The 17,994-nt window shown below is 43.3% G+C and overlaps 1 protein-coding gene across 1 annotated transcript in view; it reads left to right on the top strand.

The window, feature by feature from the left end:
• ptpn4a (protein tyrosine phosphatase non-receptor type 4a) overlaps nucleotides 1-17,994 on the top strand; it is a 70,167-nt gene that overhangs the window by 13,349 nt on the left and 38,824 nt on the right. The window contains exon 2 of the mRNA XM_085434737.1: nucleotides 13,492-13,646. Within this exon, the coding sequence (XP_085290863.1) occupies nucleotides 13,509-13,646 (138 nt within the window). The 5' untranslated portion in view covers nucleotides 13,492-13,508. The remainder of the gene's footprint in view (nucleotides 1-13,491; nucleotides 13,647-17,994) is intronic.

The raw sequence follows: 17,994 nt of genomic DNA on the forward strand, positions 1-17,994 counted from the left end.
AGGGGAAAAAACTCGCTGCTTGCAGATTTGGATCAGCTGTTTGAGTTTAGCACATAAGCATGCGTCACATTTTTTTCTGCAAAGCAGATTGTGGCCTGAAAGGCGGCTCATCCACACAAAAATTCAAACTAAAGCACCTCAGGAGATGCAAAAAAAGGCAACAAATTGCTGTCTCAGTATTTTTTCACCAGCAGCTAACCTTATTTTTTAAAGCGTGGCAACATTTTACAGGCTCTGAGGTGACTGTCAGGTAGGCCCACGCTTTCCTGTTTTGGCCCTGTTTACCAACCGCAATGTGTTCCACCCACCTCCATCTCTTCATCTTCACCTCTTCATACAAGCCGTGGTGGAGAGACATCCCCTAACACCTCTCCCACACACATGCTTCGTGTTATTTAAGCTATATAATACATTCAAACAAGCTGTTTAATCATCAACACTGCTTTTGAATCACATCTTCCGCTCGAATTGGCCGTATCGCAGCAGAGCCTTTGGCTGTTTTTCGGCGGATCGAAATAGTTTGAAGTTCTTTATGATCTCCCCCAAGCCCACATATATTTAAATTACCTTTAAGGTTTTGTGTCTTCAGCGCTTACCGTACGACTAGCCACAGCCCGGCCTGTTGTCACCTGTCTTCACATTGAGTTCGAAAGCCTAAACCACAGGACTCGAAGGACAAAACCATTCTCATGTAAATGTAACGTAGCATGCAGAGGACATCCTGAATTTGTGCACGTGGATGTATACACACACACCAGAAACCACGAACAGAAGCTCAAGCTAAAGGTGTTTAGCTCAGAAGTGCACGTATGTGATAAAAAAAACCTCTGAGATGTTTTAAAGACTGCATGGAAGATCTTGCTTGCATGTCCCTCTGTTTCACACTGTTGGCCATCACTGCAACAAAGAGGCGAGTGGAAGTGTTTCACTTTACCTAATTTTTGTGCCCTTGTTTGATTTAAGCCTGTGTCTGCAGAGAAGCATAGACAGTAGATGCACAGCAGTAGTTGGTGCTGAGGACTGCGGCTGCACTCATCTTTCTTTGTAAATTCTAGCGAATGCAGAACAGGCTAAATGAAGCACCGTTTAACCCGAGTTTGTGAAACCCGGTTTGAGGTTGTTGTGCATTAGGCCAGGCCACAGCTGAGTGACACAAGGCATGCACATCTGCACTCACATCCCAATTTCAAGCTTTTTCCTTTGGTGCCATCGCTGCGTCGCGACAGGGTGACAGGCGAGATGGCAGAGTGTAGTTTGGAGCATTCGACTGGTGTCCTCAAGAAATAAAGAGTATTATTCATGTTATTTACATTATTTATATGCAGATGTTTAATTTGCATGCACATCATCAGGGTGGGCTCAGTATCAGCAGAGCCCCCATCGTAGCGCTTGTTTTTACAGCATGACCTAATGGTGTGGCTGGATTTTGTGCTTCTCACCTTTGTGTTTGTAAATGAAATGCATGCTGCGGGGGGTTAGGCCTGTATGTTTGGGTTTGAAATGCTAGTGCATGTTAGTGCAAGAGTCAGCCGTTCTGAAGGTTTTGCATTAAAGCAGCAGGTGTTTTGTTTTTAATGCGGTGTGCTTGGGAATAAGGAGAAAAAGGAGTGGTTGTGTGGATGCACATATATGGAGTGGCACTTACGCTACCTGGCTTGTTTTGCATTAATATCCATTTTGGCTGTTTATGTGCTGATGTTTGTATGTTTGCTGCATTTGCATAATTTGGTGTGGTGAGAATCCTCTAGGTCCAGGTTTGCATAAATCTTTAGGGCCTTTTGTCTCTTTTGTAATAGGACCTTAATAACTCATTAACTGTGGGGGGGGGGGGGAATGATCCTGCACACTGATAATATGATATTATGGTCACATTTCGGTAAAGCTGCCGTAATAGTTGCAGAAACGTCCAGTGTTGCATCTAAAGGCTGTGCTCAGTGCAAAAAGCCTTTTCCTGTTTTCTGAGCTGCCTTTGTGTCATTTTGAATGTCAGCCGCTGTTTAATTAAGTTCTCAGCAAGGAGCAAAAATAAAACATGCGCATCTTCTTGGAGAAAAGGCTGGAGTAGTGTAAGGGGACACCTCTAATAAAGAGGTGGTTTGAACTTTGATGAGATGAGTAGTGACTGGTTTGGTGTAGAGATGGACCGATCCGATATTACGTATCGGTATCGGACATAAAAAAGTGGTATCGTGCCATCTCTAGTTTGGTGTTTGACTGTTTTGACCTGAGCAGCTACAGCTTCTGAGAATAGAGTACAGGCTCGTCCCGAGGGTGACGGGGAGTAAGTGAATCATGTCGTTTTCCTGACTGTCACATGCCGTCCCGTCTGAGAGGCTGACACATTATGTTAGTTCCTAGCTGACAAAGAAAAATCCCGTGCCTCAGGCTGACTCCTCACATCTGCGTTTTCATTTACAAAGTGGTATTTGAAAACAAAACTATCGCCACCTACACGACCATTTTAACACCGTTTTAGGATTAATCCCAGCTCTGCAAAGCTTTGCAGACCCACATGTATGTGTTTTGGCTATCTGCTGTTACTGAGGGTCAGAAATATGTGGAGCGACCGGTAATATGGGCGACTCTCGTTCATGGTGTTTATGTTAGCTCTGCACGTGCTGCAGTCGCCGTAGACCAACAATTAGTTTGTTTTTAACAGGTTTGACTGAACTGCAGCCATTTTTTCGTTTTATGCTGGCCTTCTTGTTAACGTCTACAGGAACATGTTTGTTTGTTTTTTAACTCTTTCAAGTCTATCATAGGCTTTATATTTTAGCATGGATCTATCTTTATATTTTACATGCTATAGTGCCATAGCTGGGAGCATTTTAAGTTGTTATACATCAGTACAACCGTTATATCCCAAATTTCAATAATACGCCTGCATAAAGTCCATAGTAACTGCATAGCTTGCAAAAAAGTGCAGTAAACTACAAAAAACGTTTTTGTTTTTTTACACTTATTTCTAGTAAGAGAAATTTCAGAGGTGTAACCCTTAAAATTGTAAATGCAAAAAAGTTGCCCAAAATAGTTTCCAACCACAGGAAATTCATTTTGAGTGTCTTCATAGTTTCGTTTTTAAGATACACCAATTTTTATAAAATGCAGGAAAAACAAAAACAAATATTATTGTACACAATTTGCAAAAAAACAGCATGTTCATCAAAATAAAACAAAATAAACTATTTGCAACAGTGAAATTAAGCCTCTCAGAAACTATACAGAAAGGCTTAAAGTCAAACGTGACTTTTACAAACACCAGTAAACCTTTGAAAGGTCACTTCCAGTTTTTGCAGATAATGGCAGACATGCGATAGTTCGCACTGACGTAGGAAGTACTATTAACAGCTGATCGAATTGCGTGTTTCAGGACGATTATGTTTTAGTTGTTGGCAGCGCTTTTTACGCGATTTTTGCAAAGCCACATGTGGGAGGAAACTGCGACCTGGGACAAGTTGAATGCATGATATGTAAGTGCAGCTCTGGTTTTATGTGCAAAAGAAATTATTGCGCTAGCTTATGTGGTTGCAGTTGTACCGGGATTTAAAAGTAGTTACACAAATTGGAGCGTGCCCGCTCCGATGGGCTTAGGATTTGAATATTTACCAAAAAAAGAGATTTTACCTGCCTCCAAATGAATATCTTGGAATATGTTTTTACTTCCATGACTTACTTTGAGGCAGTTTCCACTTTAATGAGTCAAAGATCTGCCCACTAACAGCTTCACACTACAGTATTTTGTGTTTTTGGACAAAAGCTGCTTTCGCACGATCAGAGCATCGGAGCACTTAATGCTGCATCTGTTCATGTTTTCAATGTATGCATGTTGTTGGAATTTGAGCTGAAGTTGTCATGTGAAGATATTTTCAGATGCAGCACAAACAAATATGTTCAGACGTGTGTCAGCTTAATTGTTGTGGCAGCAGAGTTTGGTGATGAGGCCACAGACGCACACGGTTCAGATAATCTCACACTGCTTATACATAAAGAGCCTGCTCCTGTCTACTGTAGTGTGCTTGGCTTCTAGCGGGGTTTCTGCACCTTAATGAAGAGAGGCTGATTAACTTACAGCTTATTGACTCCACAGACTGTTAAACACACACTCGCTTACAGGACCAGATTCAGGGAACGGGGTTCAGCTTGGCACAGAGACACGGTGAATGTCAGCGGTGGTTTTACTGATATCAACATTAGATGCTTGTAGTTTGCTTATTTACTCATTTATTTATATTTCAATGCTTTTGGGTGTGGAGATGTGTTGAGCTGTGTTTGCCACTTAAATCACTGGGATCTTTCGAAGGATCGTGCGAAGTGCTGCATTGTCACTGAGCTAATCTATCTGCCTTGCAGCAGGAGGGCGTGCGCTTGCTATAGAACACCTGGCCTCCCTGCTGGTGGGGCAGGAATGTGCAGGGTTGGGGTGGATGCGGGTGGAAATTTGCAGAGTGTTCAGAAACCGACCCCGGTTGCACGTAAAGGCGCCGGCGTCAGCAGGAAAGGAGAAATGTGCAGCTTTAATCAGACCTGCATCTCTCTCTCTCTCGTGTGTGTGAGAATATTACTGCACAGAGGGCCTGCTGTTGTATAAACGGGGGCCCTCCCCTCTCACATTCTCAGTCCAAACTTTCCGTGGTGTGTTTAAAACATCAGTGACCACTCTGACAAACCCTAAGTGGTATTTTATTGTTGTCCAGCTAATTCATTAGTGCCGGTGACAGACAAATGTGGTCTTTACATCACCCACTCCTGGCTTATCTCCATTGACTTCCTGTATGTGTTTACAATTGATTTTGTGGATCTGTTTTAAAGCGACGCCTGCGTCTGGCCCCGAGCCTCAGAGCACAAACGATGACCCGGCGTGATCCAGTCTGCAGCCGTACAGCCTGAGGTGCCCTTTTATGGCCCTTATATCTCCTTTTATTCTAGTTTCCTTCCATATTTTCCTGTTTTAATATTTTTATCTTTATCCATTTTTAATGCATTGTTTTGTTGTCTTTTCTTCCGCGCTGTTTTTTGGACCCGTCCTTCAACTTTTGCTCGTCTGTTGTTAAGATTGTTTGCTTTTCACCTGTTCATTTAGTAACACCTGTGCTAATGAAATCAGTTTTTAACCACGTGTAGGATATTTGTTGGCATTGTTTCAGTAATTTTCTCACACAGAAATGCTGCTGTGTATGTGATGAACATTATGAATAGATGAATGATTATTTGCACTGTTAGCTAAAAGCAGGAAACCTCAAACCTGAGATAGTCGCCACTGATACCATTGCAAAAATAACAAAATGCGACGTGTGTGTGCATGACAAGAAGAAGAGAACCCCAGGTGTGAATGTCTACTGTAATTCATTTATTTCTTTTACCGTACTCAGACTATGACATGTTTTATTTCTCCTCAATATTTTAAGAAAGTATTCAGTGTGCACTTTACAGATGCAGATGTGTTCACGGCTGTTGTGCAAACAACAAAGCGATTATTTGTCTCCAGGCCTTGAAGAGTGCCGTAGTTGAAGCTAAATGTTGTTTTGCAGACAAATCAAGTGGACAGGATGTGCTGCTTTTGTGCATTTGTGGTGGAACGACCACTGTTTTGCAACCTTTCTTTATTCCAGCGCAGCTGTTGAGATTAATCGGTCCTCAAATAACTCACAGTGATGCAACACAGAGAGTAGATGTTACTCGCTCACACAGTTAGCTCTTCTCTTAGCAGAAAATGCACGTTAGCGGCTTCTAAAGGGGAGACGGTGGCGCCAATAACTCGGGAAAAGAAGCAGAAGAGAAGCGAGAAGTGAAAGATGGAAGAGCCAATGGGAGAGGGGAGGTTGTGAAGACGATGACATTATAATAAATCTAATAGGACGATGAGATGTCACTCGAGATGCTTGGAGAGACGAGGACTGCAGCGGGAGAACGAGCTGAGAAGTCTCCTCTGTGTTATCTTTGATTCAGCAGGAATCTGTGACAGGTGTTGGCTTTTATCAATGGCTCTGTGTGTGTTTGTGTGCAGAAGTAAATGGCTGCTCTCTGGCACTGATGACTGTAATTTGCATAATGGACTCACGCTCCATACTGACACTTAAAGACAGGATGAAGAGGAGGCGAAGAAGAAGAAAAGTCAGGGATTTAGTATCAAAGATTATCGGAATGTTTCTGCATTGTTTGGAAAATCGGATTCACAAATTTAGGATTTATTCTTAAATTCATTAGAAGGAAGTTGCTCAGTTACTGCTCCGTCCTCATGCAGTAACTGGTGGACTTGCAATAATAACAGTAATGCTGTGATTTATACTATGAAGAGACTTGAATGCTTCAGTACTAACGAGGTAAATTACATGTATGTTAACAGTGCTCCTCATTAAACTGGTGCAGTTCTGGAGGACAACGTTTTATTCGCTTTTTCTACGTCAGTCTTGTTTCGATCACATTGCCCGTGCACACAGCTGGGACTGACTCTGCAATTTTTAAATAATGTCATATATAAAAACGCTCATGTGCAAATAAACGTGCGCCCACTGTGTGACGCTCTGGGGAGTCCTTCATCTGTTTGGACCCAACACTCGGCTTTACTGACTGAATGACCTCGTTTTATCCTTTTGGCAAAAACCTATTAAAATATGTTTTTATTGTTATTAATTTAGTAGGTTTTCTGTAATTGCGTTGCCCCGGGGCTCGGTAGGAACGTTTAATTCAGCGGTTTCTCATTCATGTCTCAGGAGCAGGTTATTTTCCTCTTTTTCTTTCTTGTAACTACAGGTGAAAGTGCACAACTGATGTGTGAATCTTCAAATGGAGCTCGTGATCTCAAAGGCATTTTGTGAGGTTTAAATGCGAAACGCTGAATCTCTGTTAGCTCGACTAAAATCACAAGTGCTTCCTTTTTCATCAGAAAGCTTTAGTGTTGCTGAAAGTCTGTGTCGTGTCAGGTTATTTAATATAATTCAGTGATGAAATATCGAGTGTGAAAGAAGTTAATAAGAACTGAAGCGGTCAGGAAGCTCCAAAATATAAATAACTTTGGTTTTTGGTTTCTATGAGATGCTCTTTGCGCAGCAGATTTGTTTGCTCTAATTATATTTTTACGTTTTCATACAATCTGTAACGTGTGAATCCTTAAACGTGTGTCTGCTTTAACTGTGCTCCGTGCTCTATACGTAAAATGAAATTTCCCCCTCTCAGGCTGTTATTGCTCTTTGGTTTTGTAGCACACGTTGGTGCACTTGTGTTGAAATGCCCGATGAAGTGCTTCTGGAAAGCTGAGAACTAGAATGGACGGTGTCGTTTTTCTAATCAATGCAGTCGGGCCGGCTGAGTCAGGATTTTCATTCATGCTCTCCGAGAGGTTTATTCCACAAGGGCTCGGTAAGGTTCAAGCAGAGGTCTGCAGACGTTTGCAACTCTGCACGGCTGAATGATGATGGGTTTGAGACCAAAGGGGGCAGAAACGGAACCGGACATTTATAGTTTATAGTTTGCACAGTTGATTTGATTTACTGAATCTGTGGATTAGCAGTGTCTGTTACAGGCAAACTGAACGCGTGCAACACAAAGTCTGACTTGGCTCTGGTACTGCTCAGAGTTGCTGTTATAAATGATATTCTAGCTTCTTGTTGGGTCTTCATACATCTCTCTTCTCAAGGTTATTTGCTGCCTCAGCTTTCTCCCCTCGACTGGCCCGAGTTTTTGGACTCCCAGACTATCAGAGACGCGCAACAGCCCGATGCTGTTGCTGCCCTAAAATCACAAGTGGTTCCTACATAGAAGAAGTAAAATCAAAGGGTTCATAGTGGTGATCTGATGGGGGAGAAGGGAAAGGATGTAAGACCTGGTATAGGAAGTGTCTTTCTGTCTTAATGCCAAACAATAGTTTATTTCCTCATGTTTATTTGTATAGCACCAAATAAAAACAGCAGTTGCATGAAGGTGCAGGTGAAACCCTCCAGTGTTCAACCGAGTGCTGCGCCACTCTTCTTATTCTGATTGAAATCGTCCACGAGGGCTTTAAAGTAGTTTTTCTAATCATTTATAATGAAAACGGAAATCGCAGGCTGTCTACAAACACGCACGCGCAGTGGCACACATCTGTAATTGACCACCTGTTTGTGTATGACCTAGTTTACGCTGTGCTGTGAAGCTGTTATGCACAATTCCTTTGGGATTCCTAACTGCAAGCCTCTTATTTCAACTGTTCCAAAGCAGCACAAAGGGACAGAAAAACCATACGTAGCAGTTCCTTTGAAGGAATCGGGATTATAAATAGAAATGTAAAAGGCAAGCAGAGTTCAGCTGTGAGCCCGTATTTGAGCTGGAGCAGACGGCGCCAGTTGTGAAGCTTTCGCTTTGAGGACTTCGGCGACACTAGTATAAATAAGAGGCACGGGGAAGGACGGTGCTTCAGCCCTGTTGGGATCTGCTTTATTATGTACACAAGTGGTGTGCATGCTAATAACAGCAGAGCCATGTATACAATGTGGAGCAAAGGTGATACTTTGGTCACTTTTGCCTGAATGTGGGTAAATGCTCAGTTGTTGGTGAGCCGACTCACTGAACAGAGACCTGGCGATTGTGTGGCAGCACTCAAAGCTCAAATTTATGCAGCTGCTATTAAAAAAAAATCATAATGAAGCTGGACAAACGAGGTAAAATTGGGACATTGGAGCCGGGTGTGCTTGCAGATGCAGAGAGGATGTTGGGAACTGCTCTGTGTGGAGAACGAGAGAGAAGAGAGACACAAACCTACAGAAGACATCATGAAACACAGCTTTAAACTAGAATGACCGAAATGCCCAGCCCGATCTTCGCATTAGATAAGTCTGTTTGTGTGTGCATGCTAATATCAGCATGTTTATATATGCGTTTACATTAAAGGCTCATTTTCCTGTGCATGGACAGGAAGGCTGCAGGAGCGTCTGTGTTTGCAATAAGCTGAGGGAGCCGCAGGAGCCCACCAGTGAGGGAAGCTTGAGGGTCAAGGGCCCTTGGTTAGACACACACACGCATTTCTGCCTGTTTGTAAGCTCCGCTGACTTCGGAAGCACGCTACAATAATTGCTTCCTGCAGTTCCGGAGGCTTCTCTCAGGGGAGAGTGGCTGTCCTGTCCAGCTCAGCAGAGCAAAGCTGGAAGGACCACAGCGGAGCAGAAAATTTCAGTACGGCGAGAACGGAAAGAGTGGAAGAGGAAACGGTGTAGTAGGACAGGAAAGAGATGAATAAGGAGGAAGAAACTTTTAAAAACCTAAAGAAAAACAAATGAGCTTAATCTATTATCCAGTTAGTCGACTCATTGATCCATACCACGAATACTACTCAGACAAATTACTTTATCTATGTGCAACACTTTTAACTGTTCCTTCTATACGCCAAGGGCTGCAACCCCGGCAGATGGCTTTCTGTCACTCTGTGACAGGAAGTTGTAAAGAAGCCAGGTAAAAGCAAGCTGCACCACCCTGCATGGTCCTGCAGCACTGTAAAGATGGAAAATGGACTGAACAGCAGACGAATGGAGCGACGTGTAGCCACATCCTGCACAGACATGGATGCTAAGGCTGATGCTTATGTCATAGCAACACTATGCAAACTAATCTAGTATGATATGTTTGAGATGCTGTGCACGAAGGCACCGATTAACCAGTTTAGACTGTTTAAGTGGGTTCCTACTTTTATACTAGTTGACCGGTTAACTAATGAGCACCTCCAGTTTAATCCATCCAGTCCTCAACTGTGTCCAGATTCTGTGTGTGGCTCAGGCTGAAAATAAGCCTGCTCGCTGTGGCGGCTCAGAAGACAAAATAAAAGCACTGTTGTGAAAGGAAGCAGGCACGATAATTGTTTTATCTCTTTTATCTCGTTTTCCTAATCCATGGAGGCCACAATTTTAATTGAATAGACATTTCGATTAATTGCGTCACTCTAGTAAAAGTTCATGAGAACAAATCGAATGAGATAAAACCTTGATGAAAATCATTCTTGACAAACTATTTTCATTTATATTTCAAACAATGGTTTTATGCCGGACTTTAAACTGATCATTAAAGCTCTCAGGCTCAGGTAGGTAACGTGAAAACGTGATTCAATGGTTGCAGACAGGATGGGATCATCCTGTCTGCAGTTTTGAAATTGTCTTCATGTGGATAAGCAGAGGAACGTTAAGACAGGAAAAGGGCAGGGCAAGGCGATACAGCCTGTGGAGTGTGTGTGTGTTTATCCCACAGCTCGTCCTCGGAGAGAGCCAGCGATAGGAGCACATTGCTCCGTCCCTCCCTTCCTTCTGCATGGCTTCATCCCTGCATCCGTCTCCCTGCTCTATTCGCTCTGTTTCCCAAGCTCGCAGCGCTGTGGCTGGCATCATCGCGCATGCTTGGCCACGTCCGCGTGCGTTTGCCCGCACTGAGGCCAGCGTGCTCGTTCCGCTGGCAGAATATACCGATCCCACCAGGAGCACCTACAGCACGACCAGCTCTGCATCTTGCAGCACTTTGTGCTCTGATGCTGTGGCAGTTCTTGCCCAGGAAATTGTGAGCGGACGTGGTAAACCGTGACCCACTGATGTGATTAAGACCGATACAGACTGATGTCTTTGTGTGATCAGTTTGGTTACTGTGACATCATAAACAATCAGCTTGCTGCACATTGTAGCTTCTTTTTCCTCGATAGGCTAATGCTTTGCTAGTTCTTCTGAGATTGTTACTGAACATCAGAGATAAATTTATGAATTTAAAAATTCTTTGTAATTAAGTAGCTGGAGGCATTACATACATGTTCCGGTTTAAGATGTCAGTAAACGGTAAGTAGGCACAAGAGATCGCGCTTCTGGGTTTGGTCAGATCTTCTGGGATGGCAGAGGCGGTTGTGCTTTTGAATCGTATAATTTTGAAATTGTTATCAAAGACATGCCTTTCTTTATCTTTGCATGGAGGAGGGGAGCAAAGGGCAATGAGTTAACTGAAACTAAAATAATAAATGGATATTTTTCACCAGCCTGTCATTGAACAGAGGAGTTTGACAGTGTGAGAAATGCTTAGCTGGAGTTTCTGAGGTTTCCCTGTTAGTTCAGTGAAGGCGAGATGCTTTTGAATCCACACTTTGCATATTTTATGTTTGTATTAAACACCTGCAGCGTCATGCTGTCTGCAAACACGATAGCTATAATTTGACTTATATCCACCAAGGTCTTCAAGTCAGCTTAATGATTAAAAAAATGACCAAAAGAAAAAACACCTCATAGCTTGTGTATTGAAGGTCAGTAGATTGATCTGATCATTTAAAACTGTGTGTCTTACTGCCAGTGTTTGGACTGATGAGATGTAGGCATATAGGGAAGGATAATGTTACAGTAACAGGTTGTAACTGTTTCAATCAAAAACATTTTTCACTTTATTACATTTACCGACATTTTACCAAAAAAGGATCCTATACATGCATGATATCCACATAAATTGTGTCAGGTATATTAAAATGAGTCTCAGCAGGGTACAATTACAAAGTTAAAGTCCATTTAAGGAGAGCCAAGAAAGCTAAATGAATATATAGAATAAACCATTGGCCCTGGTGGAGCACTTCTCATATTTTTATGCTTTCCTGAGTTGTTCTTAAGTCACTGGACATTCAGCACGATGAAGTAATATAATGTGACCACAGGGTGATAGATGCTTTCTTGAGATGTCTGTCACATGTCATTGTGTCTATTTTTGGTCTACTTTTGGATGAGGCGACTGTCAGAACTTCCTCTGTGCATATGACATATAGATTATTGTGTGTCTGTGTGTGTGAGAGGGAGAGTTTGTTAGCGGTGACCTGAAGTATAAATGTGCATTTATAGAGAGCGCACCATCTGTCAGTAGGTCATCCTGGTTTGTGCTCATGTGCAGTGATGAGCAGCTCGGAGAGCTCTCCCCATCCACAGATCCGTCGCTACAGACACAGCAGCCCGCGATGACAGCACCGTGACCCCTGTGGGTTTGTCACATCTGCAGTCATGCTAGATGACCTAAAAGTAAAAAAGCAGGATGTGGACAGGAAGGGCTTGGAGCTCATTGCAGCATCATATCATTCCTCTGTTTCATTGACCAGCCTCTGACAGACGGCTTTAACGACGACTCCAGACAGTCTGCGAGCCACCGACTTCTCATCAGAAGCTTCACAGAACTGAACTGTTACTCACTAATCGGATAATCGGACAGAAACACAGTTTATTGTAAAGGAAAAGTGAAACACTGTGGGGGAAACGGGGCCCGTCTGATTTCTCTGAAGCAGCTCAGAAAATTCAGAGTCGCTATTTCACTTGAAATTGACAAACAGGAAGCTCAGCAGCAGCAAAGGTGACGAGGTCTGCTTATCTCTTCCTGTGAAGCTCTCCAAGTTACATCGCAGGTCTCTTCTTTGTGTAAAGTGAACCAATCATCTTTTTTAAAACCCTCGGTTTGCATGGAGCATCCGTCCAGAACAAACGTGGCTTAAAGGAAAATAGAACAGCCCTGGTCTGAGATAATGAAGACTTACTCTGGATAAGAGCTGCTCTAGAATCTGAGAATATGCATCATAATGTATGAAAATCATGTGGAACAGGTGCCCGTGATCTTGTCTTTACTCTTTGAAAGAACTGTTCATCTACGGAGATTACAAACACATTTAGAGTCACGTGAAAGAGTCCTCAGCAGGGTGTAAAAGCAGAGAAATCCCACACCTTCATGTTTTACCTTCAGTCGACATCAGTGACTATAGGAGGTTTACTCATTCGTCGCTTTGTGTGAAGCAGGTCCGTCATTCGCTGCTCTAACTCTGCTGTAGCCTTCGTGTTTTTGTCTTCATGTTGGAAGTGAGAGCTGCGTCGTCCTCCTCATCAGCATCACCATCAGCAGTGTGTCTGCACAGATCACACAGTGAGAGCTGCACCTACTCAGCTGTGCTCTGCCGTCACAGGGCGCCTTTTTTGTTTTAGATAGCGGCGTGCTAACAGCGTGCTAACAGCGTGCTGCATTAATTCTCCCCACTAAGATTAAAACTGAATTGTTCTTTGTTTGGAAAGATACATCAGGTGTGCTGTGGTTTTTGAAGCTTGTAATAAACAGGGCAGCATGGCCCCGGTTGTTGCATTATTCTTCACTGACGAAGTCTAATTGCCTCTTAAAATAATAAAATGTGTCATCCTGGGTTGTCCCGTGAGCGTTTGAGGTGGCGGGCTGAGCCGCATCACCCTGGCAGGGAATCTGCCGCTTGCGTATTGACATTCTTTTCCCATGAAACACTCGCTCGCCGATGCTTCGACCTGCTTGCACGGGCTTGCGCGGCTGCCGTCGCTGCGTGCCGTATTGTGCATCTGTTTGTAGATGGATCGAGCCTTGAACAAAGAGGTTTTTGTCCCCTAAAGCGCACTTTAAGTTTCGTGGTGTTATGCATTCATTACAGGCAATCTTAGATCTTTGGCCTGATCGAGCCCCGTTTTGGTTTTGCTCTCACTCATCGTTTTCTCCTCTGTGCTGTGTCCTCTCTTGTTGCAGACCCTGGTAGGAGCGTGATGAGCGCGCGCTTCCGCTTGCCTGCTGGCAGATCCTACAATGTCCGGGCGACTGAGCTGGAGCGAGACAGGCAGCACACACAGGTTGTGTGCAACGTACTGCTGCTGGACAACACAGTCCAGGCCTTCAAAGTCAATGTAAGTAAACCCCCTTCAGTCCCAACCGCCTTGTTTCAATTGTGTGTGCGAGTTAAAAGCACATGGCAGAACATTACGTTTGTTTTTTGTTTGTTTTTCTTAGTGTTTTCTCAATAACACTGAAATTGTTCCCAGACAAAGACGTTAGGATGAAGACAGTGGTCTCGTCTGCTCTTTCTTTTTTTAGAATTGAAAACTTCCAGTATCAAACCCCTTCCCCTTTCTCTCAGACCAACTTTCCTACATACCTTTTTCCGTTACTGTGAATTTCCCCTCAAGCCCACCTCAGATTCATCTGAGAGTCGGTGGGGGAAAAAATCCCTTGTGTTTCGACACATCGGCAGACATTTAAAACGCAGCCCACTCTCTCTCTCTTTCTCTTGTGTTCTGATGATACTAATGGGTAGGGTTTCACTTGTCCCACTGGCTTCAGTTTGTTCCATTTCTGGCTTTGAGGTTTGATCTCAGCGGTTGATCAGTCGGTCTTTATCTCGCTTTACAAGCATTCGGTCTCACGCAGGCGAAGCTCGAGGGGAAAATAAAGCAGGGTGTCTGTAAGCGAGCGCTTCAGACCAGGTGACGAGCCAGCTTGTGACTGATGTTACGGCCGTCTGTCTCGGCTCTCCGTCTGATCAAGCACCGTGACAGAGAGACACACAGTCAGTCGGGAAATTCCCTTTGAGTCACAGCGCAGTTCTTCTAATAACATCCTCTCAGACACATCACTTCCTGTTAGCGTTGAGATTTGTGTTTACTGAAAGAAAAGCACGAACGACAATATGAACATTATATCTGATGAGTGCTGATGTGATAATGAAGTCGTACTTTTTACTCTGTGCGTTAATCCACGCTACTTTGTAACTGCTCGTTCACTTCCTGTCAGTCTTGTCATGCAGATGAGTCTGAGCCACGTATGTAAAAGACCGTCTGTGTGTTCAAGCTTAGCCGAATGTGAGAACTTCAATGTAGTGTGAGCTCTGTCGGCCTCTCTGCCAGCTTCATTGATCAGGCCCCCGCAGCAGCAGTAACTTCCTGGAAGGACAAGCCATCCCGAGAGCAACAATACTTCTATTGATCCTCTCTGTGGCCGACTGGCCGTGACTCCGGCGGAGAGTGAAAATCCAGAAGCAGCCTCTTATTGTCATGGGAACCGTGGGGGCTGGTGGTGTGCGAGTGTGTGGGTTGGCTGTGGGAGGCACATGAGGGGCTTGTATTGATGATCGTATAGATGGAAAGCCGTAGGCTGAAATAATATCAGTGTAAAGTGTTATTCCAGATATTGTTGTAGCGCCGAGCGTAATTTAAATGTCATCTAAAGAAGGGTCGATGAAATTTCAAGCATCGAGCGCTTGGTTTCCATCATTTCTTGTCAGTTTTGTATTTGTTGCGCTTCAGTTTACGATGGAAAATTCAAGAAAAGCACCAACGATCAATGCGACGACTGTATTTTAGACAATAACTCAGCGAGGAGGTCAGGTATTCCGATTTACGTTCAGATATTTATTCTAACTTTTGTCTCTTAATTGCATTCATGCTGAGCCTTTTTTTTTTTTTTTATGATTACGTTTTAATTTGTAATTTTGAGTAACTGTGGAATTGCCCTGTTTTCACATTTAGTTTGAGGAAGAAGCCTCGTTAAATGTCAATGTGTCACACTTTCATAAATTAATGAACAACAGCCCCTGGACTTACAGTTTCTGCACAGTCAGAACATTTCAGACATTATCTCTGTAGTTCTCACCTACGTAATTGAGACTCACTTAAAAACTGCCTAGCAACAACACTCAGCTTACTTAATTTTCAGGAAGAAAAATATCAGATCGCCTCCTCCTTTTCCTTCCGGCTGTTCCATCCTGCACGCCTGCACGGTGCAGGTACCAAATTTCATATTCATAGTTTGCAACCCACTGCAGAAGTAGGAGAGACCTGCCAGAGGCATTCATCGCTGAGTAATAGCTACACCCATGTCGTCATCGGAAACACGATCACTAATAAAAGCAGTTTTATCTGCGTTCACCTTAAGTTCAGACTCGGTGTGGAAAATGAGGCAAAAACCCACAGCAACCATTAGTCACACCAGTCAGTCACCACTGCAGCGTTTAATAAAAAAGGAAAAATACAATGATATCGCGCGTTATCCTCACATATGCGTGCTTGGAAAACCCACCTCCCCACATACAAAAGCAGGGTTAGCAGCATGGTCAATTCACAGGAAAGCAGAACCAATGTAACCACAATACCCAACATGAATATTCAGCTGTCTGTAACAGCTATTTGGTAATCAGGCAGCTCTTAACAAAGACCCAAGTTACTGGGTTTTTTTCCCAGGCTCACAGTCAGTCTTTCGTTTGTCACACATGTATAGAAAGCACCACGTGTCCCAGTTTGCATCATTGAAATCACTACATTTGAGTATTTCATAAACAAAAATGTCTGTGATTAGGTAATATCCTCTACTGCTGTACTACATACGGAGATCGATGAGTTGAAATGGCACTGGGATCATCTGCCCAGTAGAGAAAAGTACAATAACAAACTTAAAGTAGAAACCATCAAACTGCTTCTTTAAAAGAGCCAGCTGCTGCAAACAAGCTAATCAGAGCTACACGCTACTGTTGTTTTCTGTTTTTTATGTGTGTACCACAAGGGCAGTCCTGTGAACTAAATGTACTTAAACACACTAGTAAGCAGACCTGACTTCAATGTAACAGCAAAAGCTGAACTGGCGTTTGTCAATGAAGCGCCCGGCCCACTACAACTGATTTAAATGGCTTTAAATGGGGCTTATTGTGCTCACATTTCTCTTGGACATTCAGTATTAGCCCAACATTATTCCATACCATACCCACTTTATTTATAAAGCACTTTAAATGCAGGCACGACAGATACAAAGTGCTGTATGCACACAATAAAAACGATTATGAAATAAAAACGAGTAAGTGCTCACACTAGGTGGAATAATGGACAGGCTCCGCCCCCTCTGAGCTTGGATTTCTGTTTCTGTTGGTCAGAAACTTTGACATGGACTCTGCACATGCAGGCAGTGAAGCACCGCCACGACAGGTGTGCTTGTTCTTTTTATTTACGTGTTTCATTTTGAACCAGCTGCAGGCGTGACTGGAGTGTGCTTCTTTAACCCCAGACGTTCGTGTAGATCCATCGTTGAGCTCAGCTTGGTAACTGCGCTTTTCTTTTTTTTTATTGGGATTTTAGAGGCCAAGCAGAGTTTTTGCCACCTCTCCCCTTTTTCAGTTATTGTATTTCTTTTTTCCTTTAATGGGACTCTATTGACTCAGTGTTTCTGTTTAAGAGATGCCCTTAAATTCCTTCTGAAGCGATTCCTGTTCTTTTATTAATGCATCATTTTTGATTCCTGATCAGTTTTTCTCTGTGGAGCCAAAAAGATTCGATGAGCTTGGAGATTTTATTCTGATGGAGTGAACAACCACTCGTTCTCGACTTCTCACTTCCTCCGTGTGTTTTGGTTTTTGCAGCCAGCGACAGGACAGCAGAATTTGCATGTGTTGTTGTTGTAGTGCTGACAGTTTCATGGAGTTGGTTATGCTCGATGGTGAGAAAAATGAGAGCGTAACAGTAAACGGTTCGCTCCACCTCTGTGACTGGAAGAGCCAAAATAGTGAATGCAACCACGCTGCTTAGAAACCAGGGAGGTGTGAGGGAGGTGTCACACTGCATGTGTGGGCAGGATGTGCTATACGTGTGCGCTCTCGCATGTTTCTTGGCCTCAGCACGACGTCCTTTGTTTTAGGGCTGTTTAAAATCAATATTAGCAAAACAAGGCTGCCCACTAATTTTAAAATGAAGATCACTGTTTGCCCAGATGAGTTTTCACCTCCGTTGTAAGATAAGATAAGATAAGATAGAACTTTATTAATCCCTCGGGTGGGTTCCTCTGGGAAATTCGATTTCCAAAAAAAGCACAGCAACGACCGAAGTTACAGTTACAGAATTGTTATATATATATATATATATATATATATATACACACACACACACACACACACACACACACACATATATAAATACAGAAACAAATATAAATAAAATATATCACTGAATATATCATCATATATCACTGAACAGACTCTTCTGGTTGTTTATGGCCGTGTGCAGAGGATGCCCAGCATTGTTCATAATGTCCATCAGTTTCTTTAGTGTCCTTTTCTCTGCCACTGTCACCAGAGTGTCCAGCTTCATGCCGACCACAGAGCTAGCCCTCCTGATCAGTTTCTCCAGCCTGGATGAGTCCTTCTTTGCTGTGCTGCTCCCCCAGCACACCACAGCATAGAAAAGTACTCCAGCAACCACATGTGCATCACATGCCGTC

This window comes from Copadichromis virginalis, linkage group LG16 (assembly GCF_057382275.1).
Source record: "Copadichromis virginalis isolate Kocher_CV1m ecotype Utaka linkage group LG16, C_Virginalis_male_GT1.1, whole genome shotgun sequence".
Classification (NCBI taxonomy): Eukaryota; Metazoa; Chordata; class Actinopteri; order Cichliformes; family Cichlidae; genus Copadichromis; species Copadichromis virginalis.